The sequence below is a fragment of the Athene noctua genome, chromosome 8, assembly GCF_965140245.1.
Source record: "Athene noctua chromosome 8, bAthNoc1.hap1.1, whole genome shotgun sequence".
NCBI classification, from domain to species: Eukaryota; Metazoa; Chordata; class Aves; order Strigiformes; family Strigidae; genus Athene; species Athene noctua.
In genome coordinates, this window is record NC_134044.1 from 249,997 (window position 1) to 266,758 (window position 16,762).

The 16,762-nt window shown below is 48.7% G+C and overlaps 1 protein-coding gene and 1 pseudogene across 1 annotated transcript; one reads left to right on the forward strand and one right to left on the reverse strand.

The window, feature by feature from the left end:
* Positions 1-892: 892 nt before the first annotated feature.
* Positions 893-6,662, reverse strand: LOC141963259 (insulin receptor-like; annotated as a pseudogene).
* A 5,759-nt stretch (positions 6,663-12,421) lies between these two features.
* LOC141963260 (E3 ubiquitin-protein ligase RBBP6-like) lies at positions 12,422-16,249 on the forward strand. Its single transcript, XM_074912443.1, has 3 exons — positions 12,422-12,587; positions 15,468-15,567; positions 16,165-16,249. Exons 1-3 carry the CDS (start codon positions 12,422-12,424, stop codon positions 16,247-16,249), a joined length of 351 nt encoding a protein of 116 aa, XP_074768544.1.
* The last annotated feature ends 513 nt before the right edge of the window (positions 16,250-16,762 follow it).

Here is a 16,762-nt window from a genome sequence, read left to right on the forward strand (position 1 = left end):
AAGACCTGACAGACCAGAGACGAGAGGAACCTCCAGCCTCCTGTATACACACTCCAGACGGAAGACAACACACCTTACAAGACTCTGCTCTTAGGCTACATAGAGGAAGGAGGTCAAAAGGCTCCCAGCTGACCAGAAAAAAAACCTTAGAATACCCTGGATTAATGTGACAAAGTACAAGACCGGGCATAACTAGCAGTGTAAAAACAATAGAGAGGGCCTGTTCCTGCCAGCTGTTAGACCCTTAGAGGATGGCAGAAGGAAATGGAAGAGCAGCAGTGCAGACTGAAGTCAGCTTTAACCTGTGGGTTTCTTCACTTTTCAGACTCGCTGCTGCTGGGGAGTGGAAGCTTAAGGTGACCTTCCAGTACGGCTCCCAGCAATGAACAGCTTGGGCTGCAGGGATCAGAAACGTTCTTGGAGGGAACCAAGACAAGCTGAAGGTTCCTCACTGCCAATCAGGCCAACTGCTCACCGGGAGATGAGAGACAAACGGGGCACAGCACGGAGATGGAGGCTGCAGCTCAGCTTCCCTCCTCATCTGCCAGTCCCACCCTGCCTGCCCCGGCAATGCACCTCCCCACGAGCCCCCGCGCTACCTGGAAGCAAAGGGAAACTCATTAGACTCCTGCCTCCCACAGCTGTTTTCTTGACTGGCAGCCAGTTTTTTCATGGCCTTCATTCTTTACCTAGGACCATTATAACTGTCAACAAAGCAGTTATTTACTGTAATACAGGTTAACTACACAGGACTACAGAAGCCAGCTAGTCACCACCCGATTTTATACAAGTTAGGACAGAAAAGAGCACATGCAGGATTTGATAGAGTAAAAAGGAAAGGGAAAGGGCAAGCACTTCTATAAAAACACTTCCGATGAATCAGATTTCATCCCTACTCAACAGCCAACTCACCTTCACTGGCATCATACTCCCCGCTTGCTACAACCTCTTCTTCCACACCTGTACAGGAATCATCAGGTTCGGAATTCACGTGATCACCACGTCCAGCTGCCGTTGCTGTTTCCGCCTGGACTGACTGCAATCTTCAAGAACTATCACAAAGTTACAGAAGACGAAGCCAGAAAGAGAAGCCATTAAAAGGCGAAAGGGGAGCAGAAGTCATCCAGCTGCCTCAGCTTGGTTCAAAATTTGAAATGTTAGGGCAGACCCGATTGGAGCCACGTCAATCTTCACCAGCAATAATTTTATTTTAGGTAGATTAAAACCAAATGGAGACAACCATTAAAAATCCAACGGAAAATTCATGCAGGGGCATCTACTGAACCACAGAGCAGCAATCTTCCACATTTTCACAAGCGGTGAGATTGCTTTTGTCAGGCAGTCTCAGGGGGTTTCACCACAGGAGCAACAATATTGTTTTATAGACATAAAATTGTTATTGTTCTATGAACACTTTGTTTTTTAAAAAAATGTCTATGTTAAGCTCTCAGCTACAGTTCTGATGATTCCTCAGTTCCTCAACTTAAGTGGCTGAAGACCTATGCTTATCTAAAAATAAGTGGAGAAGTATTTTCTGCTCTGTAAATGCAGTGATTATGATGTTTCACAGTCAGGTCATACATCTGACAAAACAGACCTGACAATCTTTCGAAACACAGAGCCCAGGGCAGGGTGACAAACACCGCTGACAACAATTCTCTCTCTTGGGACTGGCAGTATCTCCTTGTCCCAAAGAGCACAGCGAGATCAGAAAACACACAGCAGGAGCCCACCCCAGGTAATCCCACGCTTCTGACAGAACACCCGTTGTGATCTGCCCAGACCCATCCTGCAACCGAACAACCCCGGAGGAGCACTCTGCACCTTTTGCTTTCTTCTGCATATGCAATTTTCTCCGATAAATTAGTTCTGCACTGCTAATGACAGCACCGGTTAGGAGAAATCCTCTCAGATGGGTCTCCTCGGGACAAAACCAGAACAGTGCCTGTCGGTCTCCTCTCAACACCGCCCTGAGAAGGACCCTTGGAGGCACAAGAAAGGACTGAAAACCAATTCTTTCATTGCTCTACACTTGGTTTCTTGACAATTCTTTATTTGCTATAAAATTTACCTCAATAACCCCCAGGTAGATGGGGACAAATCTCTATGCAATTTAGGAAGTCGTTCCTAGCTGTAATTTTTAGGATTCAATGATTTTTCCTGTCCTTCCTTGACCTGCACCATCCCTGAATCTCAGGTAGTCTCCTGGCAGCAGAGATGATGCAGGACTGGACTAAGAAGCAAACGCTGTTACCTACTTACCATTCGGACTATCTGTCTGTACTGGATGGAGGATCTCTGTGCAAGCCCAGAGCCATGAAACCGTGTGTGCTGGATGGAAGCACACAGGAACTGTGCTAATAAAGAACCACACTATTGTCTTAGGCCAGCTCAGGACCAGATTACTAGCTTGACACACTCCATCAATAGAGCATAAGATTCTGTCCTCTAGGTTTTTAAGGTTCGTTCTTCTTCAGTAGTCCTTGCTCCACTCATCTGAGTCTAGTGGTGAAAGTGCCTAAACTGAAGTTTCTTTCACACAAGAGAGGGGTTCCAGAAGCAAACGTCTTTGAAGGCCTCAGCATTATTCAATGAACAGCACATTACTGAATGCAAACCAACAGCACATTAATTCTGAACGCAAACCAAAACAAAAGCAACACACAAGATGGTCAGAGTAACCCAGCAGAGCATCAAGCAGCAGCATTCCAATTGTTTATGCCACACAAGACTATCTTAGATGCACTGCAGTGAACTGAAAGCAATAGAAACAGAACCAAAACCTTCTGTTAAAATAAAGGAAATGCATTCTGCATCCCACAGCCGTGCAGAGGGGCTGTACTCCCCGCTCCCCTCGTCACTCTCAGGACCCTCCTCATCACTGTCCTCACTTCCAACACGCTGCTTTCCGATGGCCTGAGATCCTCCCCATTGTTCCCCTGCTGCTTGCATCCCGCTCCTTGTCTTCCTCAAGGAGACTTTCTCCTGACTCCGCCCATTTGAGCTCCCCAGGAACTTCAGGACTCTGACGCTGTACTGCTGTTGTATCTTCATCAACAATTCCAGCGTCTTCCCTCGCTGTGAGATCTGGGTTTGCCTTTTCCTCTTCATCTGCTTCAGCCTCAGAAAGGCTCGCTGCGATTTTTTGTATTATGTGCTCGGAAGATCTCGCGATGTACGGGAACAATAGAGGCGCATGAGAGATCTCGCGATGTACGGGAAGAACAGGGAACTAAAGACCTCGCGATGTGCAGAAAGGCGTATATAAAGCGATTGCACGGTTAATAAAATTGAGCAAATAGCAACCACCATATTGCCGTTTGTGCTTTTGTTCCCGCGAAGGTTTTAACCTCCTGCAAGGGTTAGCTCTGATCTGAGCGCCACATGTCTGTGGATTGGCAGGTAGAAAAAGACAGCTAATGCCTTACCACAACACTGCAACAGCCTTCTAAGGGAAATAAAGCAAGGAGGTGATACAAGGAAATGATCACCTGCTTTGCAACTTCTTTACTTATAGCAACTTATATCGACTCCTGAATATTGCTTAATAATCCTGCTTGCCCTGACTGCTCTGTGAAAGCTTACCAAGGGCTACTGTGTTCAGCCCTGGGGGACACCACTCGTGACTGGCTGCCAACTGGATTTAACTCCCTTCACCACCACTCTTTGGGCCCGGCCAGCCAGCCAGTTTTTGACTCAGCAAAGCGTGTGCCCATCCAAGCCTCGAGCAGCCGGTTTCGCCAGGAGAATGCTGTGGGAAACGGTGTCAAAGGCCTTTCTACAGTCAAGGTAAACTCCATCCACAGCCTTTCCCTCATCCAGTAAACAGGTCGCCCTTCGTAGAAGGAGATCAGGTTTGTCAGGCAGGACCTGCCTTTCCTAAACCCATGCTGACTGGGCCTGAGCATCTGGGTGTCCCGCATGTGGTGTGTGATGGTATTCAGGTTGAGCTGCTCCATCAGCTTCCTGGGTACCGACATCAAGCTGACAGGCCTGTAATTTCCCGGATCATCCTTCCATCCTTCTTATAGATGGGCATCCTCTTCAAGTGGCCCAAATGCTTTCCTATACTTCCCACTTCCTTTTCATGAGGTTAATATTGTGCAACAAATTCTAGATTGCACTAATTGAGAGACACAGCTTCTGCTTTTATCGCATAAAGCAAGATAATAGATTAAAGAAAAAGTCCACCTACCAACCCGAAATGGCTCACAGTCTTAATAACTCAAATTTTCTGGTAGTCAACTCCCAAGATCAAGAAGTTTACAGACTCCTACAAAGGTTTCATTCAGGGGGAACAGGAGAACTTGAATTTCATCATATCCTCTAGGGAACAAAGCCTATATTTCAGATATCCATCTTCATATTCCAGGAATGCAGCCCTTCGGGATTCACTAAGGGCCTGTCCGATACTGCAGATCATTTTCCTGGTCACTTCTATTTGCCTGTTCCACTTTTTTTTTCCTATTACCTTACTCCACCTCCAGATGACGCAATATGCAAGTAAAAGGCTGAGCCCACCTTTACAATTAGATTGTCAAAAACATCAGACTGCTTCAAATGGGGTATAAACAGAGAAGAATGCAAGGACAATTGGCAGGAAATCCTGTTTCAGAGGGAATTGTTCCTTCCACAAGTGGACTGAGAGACATATAGCATTCTTATTACATTAAAAATAAACGTGGAAAAAAATGCAAAATATGAAAATCATCTTTGGCAGATCTAGACTGAGGTCTAGGACACGGCATTTCCAGCGTCTTTGTTGTCTGCATTCTTCAGCAAAGACACTCTCTGCATGAACACATTGCACTGAACCAAGAACTACATTTTTACGGCAATAAAACTAAGTATGTATGTACAAAATGTTATAAAAATGTCAGCTGCAAAAGTACAAAACCTTCGGAACACACTTGGCTGCCATAACAGCATCAGGCTAGACCCAAAAAGACTACATATTCTCTCCCTTCCGACCCAAAATGTAACATGAGTTGGCCTTAACTGAACAAATTTGCTTTTCACTAGAAATTGGCCACAAGCTGGCCCCCAGACAACCCCTTAATCCACAGAGCTACTCCCCCTGCTCCAAAAGCACAGCTAAAAAGAGGCATGCTAATACAGTTGAAGAACTGGAGTTCAGGGGTTGCAGCAGCAGCAGCTAAATTTCTGACCATACCTTCTCCCCTGAACAAAACCCCAGGTCAAAGCCCAGGTATTTCACCCTCCCCGGGACTCCTGCTGCGGGCAATCCCCACCCAGGTCCTCTCTCCTCCTTCTCCTTTTCCCTTCAGCTCTGACTTGGCTTCCAGCTTCTTGCTCTGTGCAAGCATTGCTCACTCACCCACAGGCCTTACACCTTCCTACACCAGTAATGCTTCGGTCAAAATGGAATTGCACCTGTACAGAGTTGGGCTTCTTCCATCAGACTTTTCTCTCCTGTTCTGTTGCTGCCTGCAGCAGCCTTTCAGTCAGTCTGGACTTTTAATCCCTTACCAAAACCTCAGCAGAGATACTAATACCACCTTAAATATGACACAAGGTACCAGATACACCCAGAGTCAGTTACACTTGTGAGCTTTAGGCAGTCCCTAACGTGGCAAAGAAACCAAAGACGACATTCTTGCATACTTTATTCACACAGGTGAAAACTGATAAAACAGCCCCAACCCATAGGCCCTCTCTTCACCTGAATCATGTTAATTTTGAGCCTTGCTTTTAGGAAGCTGTGCTTAAAGGTAGCAGGTTAATAGGCACCTATTATCCCACCAATAGGTCTGACAGGTTAAAAACTGACAGCAAAACCACAGCTGACATGCACCACGCCCCAGACTCACCTCTCTGACAGCCATCGTGGGTCCAGCAGCGTTCACTGAAAATGCCATTTATCACAGTAGGTGCACGGTTGCTCTTCCCTCTCACGGCTCCTGGACACACATCTCCACACTCTTCTTTGTCATCCTTGTTGGCCACGATGTAATTATCTTCTACAGAATCTAAAATCCTTGACCAGCCCATCGTGGACAAGTCACATGATTCATTGTTCTTCTCAATCCGCACAGAGCCTCGAGTAACGTCCATCAGGTTACAGAGGCCGATCTCCTGCAGGTGAACCATCTCAAGAATGACCAGCGCCGAGTTAAAAAACAGAGGAGTTCCTCCACTCGCAGTGAGGTTGGGAAAAGTCCCTTTAAACTCGTCAGGCCACGCACACAAAAAAGAAGCAACTAGTTTATAACCATAGTCAGTTTAGGAAAGCTGAGCTCACGGAAATCTTCAGGCTTGGTTTTAAACATCAGCAAGATTTGCAAGTGCAGTTCTCCAGCGTGTTCAGCCGGGTCAGACTGTTGTGACTGTCCGTGCTTCTGCAGACTGGAAGGCAAAGAACAATGTTATTCATTTATTTAATAAAATGTAATTGGTTTAGTTTTCTAAATACACATTTCTGTCCAACCGCACCATAACACATAGCTACACTCAGAACTCACGACCAGGACCCTTTCAGTAAAGCGTGCTTCAAGTGCTAAGAAATATCCTGTGGGGAACATTCCCTGGTGGAGGATTACAAAAGAAGACTGAAGGGGTATTTCCTAATTTTTTTCTGCCATCTTGGTTTGCTGGATGTTACCTCTATCACAACAGCCGTTGTAACACCAGTTCTTAGGCATCGTTTGGTGTTTACAGAAGTAAGAGATGTCTATGCAACAGAGTCTGCTTTCTTTAGATATTGCCAGTGGCACATCTACTCATCTCAGATTGTGCCATTAATGCCAGTGGATTAGAGGAAGTAGTTTAGAATGGCTGCAGGGAGGGGCAGAAAGGACAAGAACAATGGCTAGGAAATGGTAGTGCTGCGGCAGAGAGCGGAAGAACCTGGACGTACACACCTGCACGAGTACAGCCCACACTCTCGCCCAGACTTTGCTGACAGCAGTCATTTACTACACTAGTAGTAAAAGAATGCCCTAAGCATTCTTTTCAGATTAGGTGTTTGGGCTTTTTTGATATTATTTTCTCAAGGTTGCGAATCTCCCTGCCTTGACTATCCAGACAGCTTATTTAGTAGAACCAGAAACACCAAGACCGGCAAAGTGAACAATTACATGAAACATAAATTAGAAGGTAGACTGAATAACATGAATCCAGGCCCCAGCAAAAGGAAAAGACAGAAAGCAAAAGCTTTGAACAGGGAAATACTTTTCTAATCTCTCAGCACAGGTAAGAAACCAAGAAAGAAATTCAGGGGGCCATGCCTGTACAGCACAACCAAAGCCCCGGGGATAACCCTTTTCAACCCAAACTTCACAGAAATATACGGCTGGACCTTGAAGTTCAAGGGAGAAGCCTGTGGAAAGGCAAACCTGCTTGGCAACACAACACTGCAAAACAACCTGTCCTGTTCAGGGGAATGCTTTATTAATTATTTTTTTAAGACTGCGTCCACTTTAGGGATTCTCTTTTGGCTACAGCTGAGACAGCCCAGCCCTGCCCCTCTCCCCACTAAGATTTTCAAGCACAGGATCGTTGCTCTGTTTGTCACCGTATGTAAAGCTCACCAACTATAAAATTATCATGCCACAGCTCCAAGAAATCACCCAGCAATAATCAGGCCGTACAAAATTGATGTGGACACAGATGTTTAATAGTGACAATTGTCTGGCTCCTCATGGTTTTACACAGACCACTGCTGTCTGGGATAAAAATAAGTTCTATGCAAATGCCTTCATGATTATTCAAAACTCTGCTCCCCTGCAATTAAAAAAAATAAATCTGGCAACACTAATACAGGATCTGAAGCAATCTTATTGCCCAGTGGGATTTTCTGTCACTAGACCCAAGTCGTTTCATAAATTGCTTTCTGGAAGAAGAAGCTAATGCACACAGTGCCTCGAAGAGCAACTTTTTCAAAGTGGGAAAGGAAATCTGATGACCAATTACCAGCAACCTCTTTGCCCCATGAAAAGCTGCAGCCAGACTGGAAGTAAGCCAGAAAGCTGTCTTGATGCACATCCCAACCGTGGGCTAAAAGAACTGGGAAGCAACAGATTCAGTTTAAGTACTCTAAATAGCTAATTGTCAATAATTAAGACAGGAATTTCCAAGGAAGCAAGTGTGTGACAGGGCAGGCCAGTGGTTTCTTCATGAAAGGAGAAACAACAGAAGGGCAAATAAAACTCAATCACTGAAATTCGATGTACAGGACACCGGTACAGCTGAAGCTACCTGATAAATGCAAAATCCAACATCTTGCTTCTTATTTACTGCTTGCTGAGCACACAGGCCACATACAGCAAGCTAAGGTGGTCCCACGGCCCAACGGCCGTGTCCCAGGATAAACTACTACCTGGAGTAATCTGACTGTGCACAGCTGACCTGAAGGAAAGGTCAAAAAATACAGCTCAGCTCTACAGACTAAGAATTACTTCCGAGAGTAAAAGCTCTAGGCTTTTATTGTGGCTTAAGGCCACAAAATGCATCTATACACTAAGCATAATTACCCGAGTCTTTCACCATTTTCACTAGAATTAGGTAAATCACTAGAAACTGGCCACAAGCTGGCCCCCAGACAACCCCTTAATCCACAGAGCTCCCCTGCTCCAAGACGCAGCTAAAAGGAGGCAAGTGAAGCTTGGGAGTAAACAGCAAAGCATCCTGAAGGGTTAAATCATCATATAAATCTACCAGAGCTGGAAGCACACAGCCACAATCCATCAGCTGTCTGCATCTTAGAAATATTTCTGTATTTTTCACCAGCTCTCAAACAGAATGCATTATTTGTTATTAGTGCTGCCAGCACAGACCAAACAGGAGGTTCTACGCGTCCTGGCAAATCGGGATGTGATCCGAGTTGTTCAAACTCTGCTGCTTTCAAAGCTGAGCAACAGCAACGTAATAAACTGGCACCTTGTCTGCTGGGCTTCAGGGGTTCCAGCACTGGGGGCTCCTGCACAAGGCCTCTTCATGGAAGGCAATGGCAGAGGCCAGCCTCAGCCTGGAACAGAAACTGAGGAGAAATTTAAAGCAAATTAGGGTGGGTTTTGTGTTTGTGTTGTTGGTTTGTTTTTTTGGGTTGGTTTTTTGGTTGGTTTTTTTTTTTTCTGAAATAAACAATAGAACAAAAGGCTAATAGAATTCTAAATGTACAAAGATTAAAAGGGTTTATACAGATTTTTCCACAGTGAGAGAAAATTGCACTTGAGAATTACTTTTCATGTTTGACTTTAGTTTGGCTTTTAAGTGATGAATACCACCATGGTATCGGAGCTTTTTTTAACCACCTCAAGGATCAAGGAGAAGAGTAAAGAGTTAAGAACATTTGAAAGAAAATCTGCTTTTGTTGCAGCGTCCTCATGCGTTCTCATGCTGAGTTCCACTCAGCAGTTTGTAACTTCTGTTCATGCAGAAGCTGCTTAAGCCACCCCATCAAGTTATTGTTACCAAGACAGCAAGAAGCAGTTCTAAGCAAAGCAATAAGTGGTTTTCTGTTGGAGAACGGCTTGCAGAGAGCAAGGCCATGGGTCTCTGCAGGAGCTGGACACAGCCACCTGAGGTAAACAGAGGAAAAAACCAGGGTACAGTTATGCTAACAACAGACTGTTATGTTAACAAAGAGAGAAACTGAGGTACACAATGGCCTTGATGGTAAAAACAACCTTGGGAAAGGAGGCAGGCCAGAAGAGGGAAGATGTTGTGACATACCTGAAATGCCACAAGGGGCTGGGATATTATAATGTAGCCTTTTACATGTATCCAATAGATCTGTGAGTAGTATGCATGGTTATTGTAGAGTGCTTATATAAGGGGTGACTTCTTTCAATAAAGTTGAAGCTTGCTCTATCATTCACATTGAATCGGCTGCTTGCTTCCTCCGCCCGCAGCAGTTTTCCACAACTTCTCTTGATAGTATTGCTTCTGCAGGGGCAGGGGAATTAATCAACAATTCAGTATGAAGGCTATGCAGGTGTGATCCCAGAAGAGGGAGACCAAAGTTGAGCAGTCAATTAGAATGCAGACAACCTGGTCACAAAAAATACATAAATCAGCTTTCAGGAAAACCCAAATCTCAAATCGATTCTCCAGTAGGAGGCCCAAACCTATTGCTGGTCAAACGACTGGCAAAATCGTTACTAAACATAAATGCCCCAATTTCAGCAGAAACAGGCCCCATGTCCAGCAGCACAGCATTGTTCTGCCAGAGAGGAAACACTCCTCCATCCCTAGTTACCAAGTGACTCAAAGTAACTTAAAAAAAACACCATTACAGACACGTTTCATCAGAGCCCCAAGAAAAAAAGTTGCAAGGCTTGCTTTTTATAAACAAACCAACAAAAAAATCCCAAGATGCCAAAGCCTCTTGAACAAACTCGTTTGGTACCAACCTTAAAGTACTGAATGAAGAAACTGGATCGGACGTCAAAGGTTGGTTTTCAAGACAGAGTCTAACCAGGGGAACTTAAGCCCTGTTTCCAGTAAAGCATGTGGGTACCAAACCTTAACGACTCCCTGCTTCAGAGCTCTGGCCATCACGGAAGACCAGAATAAGGCAGCACTGCACAGAAAGATCACAAACCATTTAAGCTGTTCGTCAATCCCGCATTTTTATAGCGTTCACTGCCTACTTGAATAAGCAAATTACTTAAGAACAATTACACTCACTTCGGTCAAGTCAAAAGCTTTGCAATTCTGTGTAAGGCTCACTTTCAGAAGTGGTGTTGGGGAACTGGAAACAGGGCTTTGGGGTGTGTCTGGGGATAAGTGCTGAGCGAGGAAAACATCCTGTCAAGTGGCAGGTTAGTAGAAGCTGTAGGACAGCTTCTAGCCACTGGAGCGAGAGTTTAATGAGCACTCAACTATCTAATGGTGACATATCAACTTTTAAACTCCGGTTTTCCACCTCAGCCGTTTAGGTCTGAGCAGTGAGGCACAGGGAGACATGGACCCCCAAGTGAGCCTGTCGATAAACCTCCAGCCCCTGCGGTCACACCTCACTCCGCTGCCTCCCCTCTCTCAGCGCTCCAGGCCGCGCTGCCGCGCTGCGGGCAAACCTCTCCCGGGGCCGCTGCCTTTCGTGCCGAAGGCCCCTGGAACCCCCCAGCCCGGCCTCGGCAGCCGGGTTCGCTGTTCCCTCCCGCTCTCCTCCTTACTCCAAGGCAGAAGCAGAGTCCCGGCGGGTCAGGAGGCGCCGGCGGGTCCCTCCTCAGGCGACCCGGGGGGAGCTGCCGCCCGTGCCGGTACCGCGCCAGCTCCCACCGCGGCCGCCCCCCCCCGGCCACAAAGGCCCGAAGCGCGGCGGGGCCGCCCCGCGCCGCCCGCCCCGGCCCCTCCCGCCGCGGGGCCGCCGCCGCCCGGGCCCCGCCGCCCGCCTCGGCCGCGCCCCCGGCCCCGACTCACCGGCCCCGCGGCTCCGGCCGCCCCGGGCCGCCGGCGCCACGGCCACGGGCAGCGCCGCCGCCGCTCCCGGGCCCGGCCCGCGCCGCTGGACCGGCCCCGGCTTCGCATCGGCGGTGACAGACCCGGAGAAAGGCGCCGCGGCGGCCCCTTTAGAGCGACCGGCCCCGACCGGCCCCGGCCCCGGCGGGGAACAAGGGGCTGCCCCGTCAGCGGGGAGCGGGGCGGCGGCAGAGGGGACGTGGGGCCTGGCTCGGCACCCTGAGACGTCCCCTCCCGTCCCCGCCCGGCAGCTCCGGCAGCCGAGGCCACAGGGCAAAGCCCGCTGCCTCTGCCCCAGGCTGCCTTGCCCTGGGGGCTGCTGGCAGGAGGGGACAGCGGGTGGTGACAGCCTGGGGGGGACAGGAGGTCGGGCCCTGACGGGCGCGGGGCTGTTGGGAGGGACCCCACAGGCCCAGGGGCTGGCGGGAGGGAGCTGATGCTGCGTGGTGAAGGCCTGGACAGTGACAGGGGGGACACCACAGGCCATGGGGGTGGCAGAACTCCAGGCAGGGACAGCCCCGGGGGTGGCAGGAGGGACACCGGGCAGGCACAGCCCCGGGCGGTGACAGAACACCGGCCTTGTGTCACCATGGGCCGGGTCATAATGCCGCGGGGTGGGCGTGGCAGTGCCGTGGCCGTCTGTGGCGACTCGTTGCCGTGGCAGTGGTGGTGGCAGGTCACAGTCTGTGCTGCTGGTGGCCAGGAAGCCCCTCGGTGGAGCGCTGGGGCAGCAGCACCCGAGTCGCCACAGCGAGCCTGGGAGCGCTGCCCGTGAGAGAGGGAGCGGAGGCTGATCCGGGGCCGCGGGGCCTCTCCCATCGCCCATCTGCTGGCCCGGGCTGCCAGGAGGAGCCGGGTGGGCGCTGCCGCCGCAGCCCAGCTCCATCGCTGAGGGTCCCGGGCTGGAGGCTTTGCAGGGGCGGGGGCCAGGGGCTGGCAGATACCACCTGCCGCGCACGGCAGACGCTGTCAGGAGCAGGCGTCGCCAGGACCAGCCATGCCGTGCGTCCATTACCAGTTCTTCTCCCAGCTGCGCCGCGACACGGTCACCTTCAGCGGCCTCCACATCTCCGTCGGCAACCTGAAGCGCGAGATCATGGGCCGCCAGAAGCTGAAGGCGGCCAACTGTGATCTGCGGGTCACCAACGCTGACACCGGAGAAGGTGCGTGGGGGCGGCGGGCGCGGGGCCTCGGGCACTGCCCGGCTGGCGGCGCCCGCGGCCTGCGGGACCACACGCTGCTCTCTGGGGCTTGTCCCCACGTGCCGTGAGTCAGCCCGGGTCCTGACCCGCCGGCGTACGCGGAACCGGCGCCAGCAATTTGGTGGGTTGGGAAGGGACCGTGCGATTCGGCCACCGTCGGTGGCTGTGGCGTTTGTGGGGACCTCACAGAGCCGTTCCGATCTGTTTGTGAGACAGGGAGCTGGGCGTAGAAGACTTCCTGCTCGATGTGCAATGGGTAGTGCTTGCCAAAGACCCCCTGTAGCCACTTACTGGCCATCACTGGCAGTAAAACAAGCTTTGTGCTAGAAGGGAGTAGGAATCAACGATGGTGTTGGCTCCAGCTTTGTTGAACATTTCTGTTGGAGCTCTGCTTGGAGAACTGTCAAAAGTAGCCCTCTTGAGTGTGATGTCACTGCTCAGCCTGCAGATGTGGAGTCGTGGCCAGGCAGAGTGACACTGCTTCGCAGCTCCTGGTACCTGCCAAGGCTCTGCTAGGGGATGCTGCTGCCTGCAGGGAACAGGTTCCTGCTGGCAGATGCCAGTTTTGTCTGAGAGCTGTTAGGCTAAGCTGGCAGCTGTTAAAGAGCAAACAGAAATTTCCAAGGACTTCAGGAATAATGCTCCGGTTTTAGTCCTTTCCTATTTAAAAACAAAAAAGTTAACTTTTAAGTCGACATTGTTTGACTTCACCAGATTTCATCATTGACACCAATTTCATCACCAAAATGAACTCAATGAGTTGAGGTGAAGGAAAATCAAATGTATCAAAGCCAACAGGTGCCAGGTCCCTGCACAGAACTACCTCGGCAGTGTACTCCGCTGTTTGTAAACCCTCTTCCACAAATTCTCTGCCTCGGTGACCAAGCTAGTGGGAGGATACTTCAAGTCCCCCCCACAGATATGTGCCGTGATACGTGCCCTGTGCAAATAAAGCCTTTACCTCACCAGGTTATTGTCACTCTTCCGTTTTCAGCTGATCCATTTAAATGCGTACTGATTGACCTGTAAGGGGAATTCATTTTTCTATCAGTCTGCTGTTAGATGGCTGGAGGTCTCCTCCCTGTGCACTTCACCAGTGGATGGAAAACAAGCATGCATCTCTCTATATATATATCTCTGCATGCAAGGACAGTGTGTTCAGAAGGCAGATGTCAATGGTTCTCTTCCAATGGTCAAAGAATTGCCACAAAATACAAAAAGAGGACCCCCTCCCCTTTTTGCCTCATACACCTGTTGTGCATGTCCCAGCTGACCTCTGCAGGCTTGCAGAACTGGCGAATAAGCGCACTGGTTGCTGTCCTCATACACACAGCCTCCCTCGCGGAGAGGTGCTGCCACCTGCAATCTTCTGCAGACCCAGCACAACCCTCAGCGGGGCACAGGCCTAGCAAACTCCTGCCTTTTTGTGAGGCCACTGTTGCTTATCCTGTGCCTCTGAAATCTCAGTCCAGTGGTTTGTGATCTGGACCAGAAAGAACACTCTGTATGACTCCGCTCAGCAGGTGGAAACAGCTGCTTTGGGCTTCCAGAGCTGCCGCTGGCATCACGTCCCCGTTGCTTGTCAGCCTCAGTGGTGTTTGAGCTCCTCCGACATCAGAAAGTCCCGGCGCAGGCCTGTCTTGACAGGTGGCTGCGTGATGGTGAGATTCCCCATTTGAGCAGAGCTCTAGGCGTTGGTTTCGGGTATGACTTCTGTAAAAGCTTCGGGTTCTGTCATTAGTAGTACTTTCACAGCAACTTTGGCTTTCGGGCCATCGTTCTGATTTGGCCTCCAGAGGTGAGGGCTTTTAGTAGTTAGGACTGGAGGCAGATGACAGGGAATGGCTGCTGATGGCGCTTTAAAACATTTAGTCCTATCCAGCTTGTGTAAGTACAATATATAAACCCTTCTCATGGAGACGTCTTTACGTTTGAAGCTTACTCATGGAGAGATCTTCACATTTGAGGCCTACTCAGTCCGAGTGTCTCAGGTAGCTCCTCCTCTTCAAAAGAGGAACACGGTGTAAGCCATGGCAAAGCATGGAGACCCTCAGGCACACACTGGTTTCAAAAGGCTTTTCAGAAGGCTTGTCTTTGTAATTGATTTCATTTGAGTCTCTCTGCTCTGCAAAAAGTGAATTGAAAGAATTCACGTCCCTTTGCCTTATTCAAACTGGATGACTAGCTTAAGAGAGGAGAGACCCCTTTAGTTGGAGCCCGTTCTGCCCTGCCTGTGAAAGCAAGCTCAAAACCCCCTCCGGTTTCTGTGATCCAAACTCTAGCCCTGCCAGTCCCATTTCCATGTGAGGGTACAGCGCTGAGCAGCTGTCAGTGTGGCTGTCGATGGATGAAGCTCCGAGGAGCAGAGAGATGGCGGCTCCTTCTGTGTTCTGTCAGTCCCCAGCACTCGCGGCACGGGGGAATGGTTTTTAGTGAACAGCTCGGAAAGCAACGGGGCAGAGTTTTCGTGCTTTAGCCAAGTGCCTGTTGCAGGGCAAGCGGGTCAGACTTTTGAATCTGGTTTATGCGGGTGAGACTTTGCTGTGGTTTGTTTCTCTCCACAGATCTCTTGGGTTTGTAGCCCAGCAGAAGCAAAAGCAACTTAGGGCAGGTCAGGAAAGAACCTCATGCATGAGCACACTCTCCTTTAGGGACCTCTGAGACCATTTTGCTGCTGGCATCCAAACTGTTTGAAATGAAGGGAAAAGGTTTTGCTGCTGGTGTTTGATATAAAATTTTGCTTTCCTGTCTGTGAAGGGATTCTCTCAAGTGCTAAGTAATTACATCTTAATATTCTTACAAACTGACTCATGTTTTCTTCTGTATTGGTGTTGTTTTCAGAATACACAGATGCCAATGCTCTCATTCCTAAGAACTCCTCGGTAATTGTTAGAAGAGTCCCTGTTAGAGGAGTTAAAACTACCAGCAAAACACCAGTTATGTAAGTACCCGTAAAGCACTGCAGTCTCTGTCAGGGGTTGCAGTCTCTTAGCCTTTTCTGTGGAGATTAGTTTAGAGAGGCACTCGGCTTGCATCGATCTTCTTTCTCGTGCTTTTATAGGAAAGACAGATACGCATGTTCCCATCTCAGAAGAGTCTGTTTGTCAGTGTTTGACTGTGTCTTGCATTTGGGGGAGGCGGGGTGGGGTATGGCAGGTATTCTTATGCCTCCAATCTGGCTTTTTTGCATACTGGCTCTAGAGGAAAGGGCAACAGTCGCTAATGTGATGGTTGATTGTTTAAGAGCACAAAGCTGTAGCACAGACTTCATCGTTTTGATACTTACACGGCAGAGACAAAATGTCTGAGGACTTCCTCTGGCACTGTTGTGTTCTAGAGCTGTAAGTCTTACAGTAATTGCTGACAAACTACAAATGGGATCTGGGATTTGATTTATGCGTACAAATACATTTCCACATGCAGCAGACTATCAGAACAGAATGTCTTGAAATTTAGGTTTCAGAATCTGCTTTCACTGCTTTTGGCTGGGTGCAAGTGCTTTGTTCTAAGTTCTCATCCCCTTTATTTCTTCTTCTAGAACTCAAACCGAGCCAGCGAATGGAACATCCAGAGCAGTATGTACAAACACAATCTCACACTTTTTTCCTACACATTGCACTTAATTCTAAACAACGTAGCCTCCTATTAATCTCCCAAACATGAAGTTAATCTGTTTTGCAGTGAGACATAGTGTATGTTGTAGAGACCCTGTGTTTGATTCACAGCACAGTGAACACTGAGTAATGCCATCATTTGCACAGTTCTAATGTGAATATTGGTATTTGTGCCTAGTGAGGCATTGTGTTTCATACTGAATATGCTGGAATATTTCCTGGATGACTTTGTGTTGTACAGATAATGTAGGATAGTTTCTAGGTCATGTAGGTTCAAGGTTTGCACAATTCAATTGGTGCTGTGTTCTACACCTCTCTGTCTAGAGCTGGTTTGTTTGTATAGGCTGTCGTGTGTTCTTGGTTTCTTGCAATTAAAATTGTTTGCAGTGTATTTTTTGCCATTTTCGCATTGTATCACTTAGCTTTTGTTTATAAGTACTTTCTTTGCCTAACAGTTTTGGAAGATGTTGTCAAAACGCACTGAGAAACCGTTGTTGTGCCACTTGGTACTTTTTCTTACTT

Bases quoted from the DNA above. Each gene is read 5' to 3' on its own strand.
- LOC141963260 (XM_074912443.1), top strand. From the start codon at position 12,422: ATGCCGTGCGTCCATTACCAGTTCTTCTCCCAGCTGCGCCGCGACACG. The intron at 12,588-15,467 runs GTGCGTGGGGGC...TGTTGTTTTCAG, and splicing joins CAACGCTGACACCGGAGAAG to AATACACAGATGCCAATGCT. The intron at 15,568-16,164 runs GTAAGTACCCGT...TTCTTCTTCTAG, and splicing joins ACCAGCAAAACACCAGTTAT to AACTCAAACCGAGCCAGCGA.